The sequence below is a fragment of the Ananas comosus genome, linkage group 1 (genome assembly GCF_001540865.1).
Source record: "Ananas comosus cultivar F153 linkage group 1, ASM154086v1, whole genome shotgun sequence".
NCBI lineage: Eukaryota > Viridiplantae > Streptophyta > Magnoliopsida > Poales > Bromeliaceae > Ananas > Ananas comosus.
In genome coordinates, this window is record NC_033621.1 from 5,403,462 (window position 1) to 5,409,201 (window position 5,740).

Consider the following 5,740-nt stretch of genomic DNA (forward strand, 5'->3'; position numbering starts at 1 on the left):
ATAGATATATAATATATATGTAACAGGATTTTAAATTATGAGCTATACGTTTTTTTACATATATCTTTAAAATATCATAGAATCATAAATTAAATTATAATAAAAAAATAAAAAGTGATAAATGTTGCACCGGGTGCACCAAAAAAAAACACTGGTCTCCCAAAACAGGATGGCAGGGTTTGTGTAGGTGTTACGAGGCACCCATCCAAGCCTCCCGAGTGCCACGCGTCGGCCATCCGGATGCCTTCGTGATTTGTGCTCCCCAAATGCCATTTTCTCTCTCTGTCTTCCCTATGCCGCCCTCCTCTCTCTGTCTTCCCTGCGCCTCGCCCGAAGCGCCCCCTATGCCCTACCCTCTCTCTCTCTCTTCCCGGCGCCGCGCCTCTCGCAGCACCTTTCGATTTCTCTCTCTACCCTCTTCCTACGCCTCTCTGTACCTTACCCGAAGCAACTCTCTCTCTCTCTATCTCCTCTCTACAGCCCCTCTCTCTCTCGCTCTTCCCTCCTCCGGTGTATCCATGTGCGATCTCGCGGATTGCTCTCTGTTGAGCGATCGTATCTGCGGACATCGCGGAATAGATCTCCTCGGTTCCCCTGCTTCCGATCCAACGGTGGTACTTTACTTTACCCTAATCATGGCTACTGAGGTAATTTACCCCTACCCCTAACCCTTCGTTGCCTTCGTTGCCGCCCTAATCTGATATGATGGTGTGATGGCGCGCCTTCGCCGCCGCCTTAATCTGATGTTTGTGCAGCAAGTGGTTTACTGTTTCAAATCGATTATACTTGCTGATTTCTCTTCTCTTCCAACTATCATGTCTGCTAGATCTCCCCCAATTTGCAAGATCTCCGAAATCTCAATAAAAAAAAAAAAAAACTGATGTGTGTGTGATGGCGAGGCTATGTTGTGCAGCAAGTGGTTTACTGTTTCAAATCGATTGTACTTGCTGGTTTCTCTTCTCTTCCAACTAGCATGTCTGCTAGATCTCCCCCAATTTGCAAGATCTCCGAAATCTCAATAAAAAAAAAATGATGCTGCTGGATTTTCTAATGTAATGATGTCTAGATGTGATCTACCGGATCTTTCTTAGATTGCCAGATCTTTGCAATTAATTGAGGGCTTCTCTTAGCTCTATTGCCTTCTCCATGGTCTCCATGCTCCTATATTTGTTGTATGCAGGAGGCATTATAAATAGTGCCAACTGTTCCACAGTACGGCATTAAATCTGTGCCTGCTCTACACAGTATAGCATTCAATTACTTCCAGCTGAAGAGTAAATTCTCAACTCATTAATGGCATAGCATTGAACTATTAGTAAATTAGTAAATTAGTAAATTTTGAAGAGCCTAACTTATGATGTATACATTATTGCTTAGGTGCCTATAAAAGTACGTCCTTTGCTACCTTCCCCATAGGTACGACCTCCTTTGGTGCTGGTCTGGTCGCAGTTTGAATGCTTCTGTCTGCTGCCTTTCTGTGTTTTGGGAGTCTGTGGTTTTATAGTTTGGTTGCCTTTTGAATTTGTTTGGCTGTTTTGTAATTTTGTTCTTTCTAATTTGGGATTCACTCCCTTCCCTTCTGCTCCTGTGCCTTCGTGGCAGTGACGAAAGGCTTCGAAGGAATAATAGTTCGGTTATGGAGAGATGCAATGCTTGGATGGCCTGCTCACAGGCAACCGCTCCATATTGTTGGGTTCCTTTGGCTGGAGGGATGCGATGCTTGGATGGCCTGCTCACAGGCAACCGCTCCATATTGTGGGTTTTGGCTGGGTTTTTTTTTTTGCGGCGGAATTGGCTGCGATCTCTGCTCCTCCTTAATGATGAAGATTCCATGGCCAAGTTCTTTATCTGAACCCAGGAGCTCTCTATTGTGGGTTACTATTTTCTATCTCTGTTCTTATTTTCAAAGTTTTATAAAAATTCTTTGGCGTTTTTCGTGCCTTACTGTTTTTTAACAGATATTTTGCACCATTTTCATATATTCACTATTAATTTTTTTACTTCACTTTTTTTTTTTTACTTATCTTATTTTGACTTATTTTATTTTTTGTTTTGAGGCAATGATGATATGTGGGAGTAAAAAAAAAGTCCTAAAGGCCTGAATGTTTTTGAAGATCGGGGCGGCCTACGCGTGGGCAACCACTCATTAGTGCTGCTGGTGGGGTCTTTCCTTTTCGGTTTGGATAAGTGATGTGATATTCTCATTAGTGCTGCGCATGAGAATTGGACGGCAAGCACGTAGGCACCCGCTTATTACTACTTCTGTCGGCTGGTGGGGGTTTCACAGCCATGGTTAGGGTGCTTCATGATTTACGATTTGTGTTGGCCTCTCTTGACAAAAAACTACTCCTACGCTGCCCTCTGCTCGAGCATTACATTGTATGCTCGCGTGGCCTGAGCCTTGCTATTTTACAAAGAATTGCTTCGATCTTGGTGATTTCTCTTCTTACTTTTTCTTCTTTCATACAGTTTTTTCTTTTTGGTTATTCTTGCTGCTGTTTTTTCCGTCAATGCGTTTTCGAATTTTTCTTACGCTGCTTTTTTTTCCCCGGCACATGAATTGTTTTCGCATTTTTTCTTACGCTGCTCTTTCTTTGGTTGTTCTATTTCCTTTTGTTCCTTCTTTTTTTTTTTTTTTATTGTTGCATTCATCTTACCTTCGCCCATTATTTGCCCCTTCATGTTATATTTTTTATAAAACTCCAAATTATTTGTATTTTGCATACTTTTCTTTTGCTGTTAAAAAATTACAAATTTCCACTCTTTGTCCACTTGCTGCTACTCTTCCCGTGTCTATCCCTCTTTCAGCTTTAAGCATGGCACCTGTGCAACTCTCCTACACCCGCTTGCTGCAGGAGGTGTCCGAGCAGCTTCGGATTGAAGTCCCTTCGTTTGTTCTGACGGCTTACAACCATCAAGTAATTTAATCGAGCGGATTACCACCAACCAAACCCCAATTATGAGTCCTCAGGAAGAATTGTCTATTAATAGAAAAACTGTCGCTGAATTGTTAGAGCTTGACATTTCCAGCACACAAGTGAGACTATTTAAAGAATGTTAATATTCTATGCATGCTATTCCTCTATCGCTATATTCTTGATATAATATTTTTACTTTTTTACTAATAGGATATGAGGTTTACCTGTCAAGCTAAAATTATTGAAATTGACACGTCATTTGGCTGGTGGTACAAAGCTTGCTATAATTGCAAATCATCCATCAAAACTTACGATGATACTTTTTGGTGCTCCAATTGTGGTAAAAACGATCAATCTCCTATACCATGGTAATAATCTAGCTTCTACATTTTTTTTTGTCCGCTTACTTTTTGGCGTGTACGCTATTGTTTTACATCTTTTGAATTTTGTTGGATAATAGGTACAAATTAAATACTATTGTTGGAGATTCAACTGGTACCACTAACTTCACTATCTTCGGAAAATCGGCGCAAGATCTGATTCATATTCCTGCTCAAAATTTAGCCACTTCACCTGGATCGGATAAATTTACTCTAGCCCCTACCATTAAAACAATTATTGGTCAAGAGCATATTTTTCAAGTCGTACCTGATACACAGCGATTCAAATCAACTGTTCCATCTTTTAAAGTTTTAAAAATTTTTACCACAAACTTTACTGCAAAAGGAAAGACACCTGTAGTGAAAAAATTGTTTGCCCAATGTGAAAAACAACTGCTTTCTCCCTCTGATGATAAACAAATTAGAAATGAATTATTTGAAGAAACGTCGTCTGCTCTCGCAATTTCATCAAGGTAACTGATTTGTTGGAAAATTATATCGAGATTTTGCGTATTAAAAGTTTCTTTATTCCCTTCTAATTTTATATAATATATCTTATTGTCAGTTACCCACGGTCTATTGATAAACAAATCGGTAATGAATTATTTGAAGAAGCATCATCCGCTCTTGCTATTCCATCAATGTAATCAATCAAATTGGAAATTTGTATACACTTTTTCATATAAAATATTTATTTTATTCTGTTCTAATTTTTATATAAGATTTTTTGTCAGTTGCCCACAATCTGGTGTTGACAACTCTGAAGTCCAACCTGCGAAAAGGCGCCGAAAACTGTAACGTCTAGAAAAAAATAATAAATATGCTATTGATATTTAATGTAATTTTCGTTTAATTATGTTAATTTTTATATAGGTTTCTTGAGCCTACACAGGAAGATGCAGAAGATGCAGAGAAGAATGAAGATTAAGAGAAGAAGGAAGATACAGAGAATAATGAAGATTAAGAGAAGAATTGATAAATCATTTACCACTGCCACTGCTTCATATTTATAATTGTTTATTTATTTTATAGAACTATTAGCATAAGATGCTAAGACTGTCTGCCATCTTTTTTTAAATATTTCTGCCTATAATTTTCTTATATATTAGAACTTCAATTTTATATGAAATATTATTGACCCGCCGCGAAGCGCGGGCCTTTGCTAGTATAGTATATTTTACTCATAATGTAGAAAAAAAAATTAAAATTTTTTAAAAATGTATAATTATTAAATTCAAATTTAAAATTATTTTAAATATTCAGAATTTTTATTTGGAAAGAGAGAAAAAAGATAGTATTAAATTAAAAATTAAATTAAGAGAGAGAGGAAAGCGGCATATACATTTTTCTCGTGAGAGAGGAAAAGAAAAGAGAAAGGGTATGAACATTAAATTAAATAAAAAGTAAGAGATAAAGTACAATAGGCATTTAAAATTTTAATTTTATATATATATATATATATATATAATTTATATATACTATATAATAGTGTGCTAGTTATCTTATTGAAGTACTGACTCGTGTTCAATTGTTTCGATGTTCGGCGGATTTCGAATCGATGATGCTCCTTAGAGTTGATCTAGATATTGGCAGAGTACAGAGAAAATAAATTTGTGATTTCATATCAACTTTTGCCTATGACGAGGGCTCAAAATCAATAATTTAAACAGCCTCGTGGTTGAGCCGGTTGCAAATTTAACGGTCTGTAGAAATACAATCACATAACATTGATAAAAATTCTTCATAATACTATATAAAACAAGATCAATACTTTGATCTAAATTTATAATTCATATCATCATATTTTGTAATATTTTTATTTTCAGCCATTGATTTGAGCCACTTCCGATCATAGAAATCTGATATCGAAAAATCGCAAATTTATTTTTAGATACTTTAAATACTCATAGATCAAGTCTAACTGGAGCCGATTTGTCGCTTCGATAAGTCAAACATCGAAACAAAGTTCGAAGCACAAGCCTTCCGTACTTCCATAAGCACCTAGCCGCACTCATATATATATATTATAATATATATATAAAAGAAAGGGGAAGCGACCGGTGCCTATGGCACCCAGTGAGCCACCGAAGGCAGCACTAAAAATTACCTTGGTATGTAGTAACAGAATTTTGTGCCTTTTTTTTAACACCAAAAAAAAAAAATGTTTTTTTTTGCGCAAACTAAAGAAAATTAAATAAATATTCAAATTAGAAAGGTAGAATTATACCGCGTAAGCCTTTATCATCATTGATTGATGTTGTGAATTCACGGTACGAACGTCTCTTAAAACAAAAAGTAAAAAAAAAAAAAAAAAGAAAACAAACTCACGGAGGTCGATGGAAAAGCGCGCCGCAAGCAAATTGCCCTCAAACTTTAGAGGTTAATTACTGAATTCATCGCACCACAAAAAAGATGAGCATATTATTACACCCCCTTTATTCT

At 36.7% G+C, this 5,740-nt stretch overlaps 1 protein-coding gene across 8 annotated transcripts; it reads left to right on the forward strand.

The window, feature by feature from the left end:
- Positions 296-4,376, forward strand: LOC109720909. Of its 8 annotated transcripts, none has more exons than XM_020248276.1 (8): positions 296-1,274; positions 1,378-1,416; positions 1,603-3,037; positions 3,129-3,286; positions 3,379-3,771; positions 3,864-3,941; positions 4,021-4,092; positions 4,172-4,376. In XM_020248276.1, exons 3-8 carry the CDS (start codon positions 2,960-2,962, stop codon positions 4,224-4,226), a joined length of 834 nt encoding a protein of 277 aa, XP_020103865.1. In that variant the 5' UTR covers positions 296-1,274; positions 1,378-1,416; positions 1,603-2,959; the 3' UTR covers positions 4,227-4,376. The 8 variants fall into 8 exon arrangements, with proteins under 8 accessions (XP_020103865.1, XP_020103887.1, XP_020103856.1 ...); XM_020248298.1 differs by having other exon boundaries at positions 2,809-3,037; XM_020248267.1 differs by having other exon boundaries at positions 296-1,870; positions 2,058-3,037.

Excerpts from the sequence above, each read along its gene's own strand:
- LOC109720909 (XM_020248267.1), top strand. The coding sequence starts at position 2,960 with ATGAGTCCTCAGGAAGAATTGTCTATTAATAGAAAAACTGTCGCTGAA. Across the intron at positions 3,942-4,020 it reads GCTCTTGCTATTCCATCAAT|ATTTTTTGTCAGTTGCCCAC; the intron begins GTAATCAATCAA and ends TTTTTATATAAG. Across the intron at positions 4,093-4,171 it reads GCGAAAAGGCGCCGAAAACT|GTTTCTTGAGCCTACACAGG; the intron begins GTAACGTCTAGA and ends ATTTTTATATAG.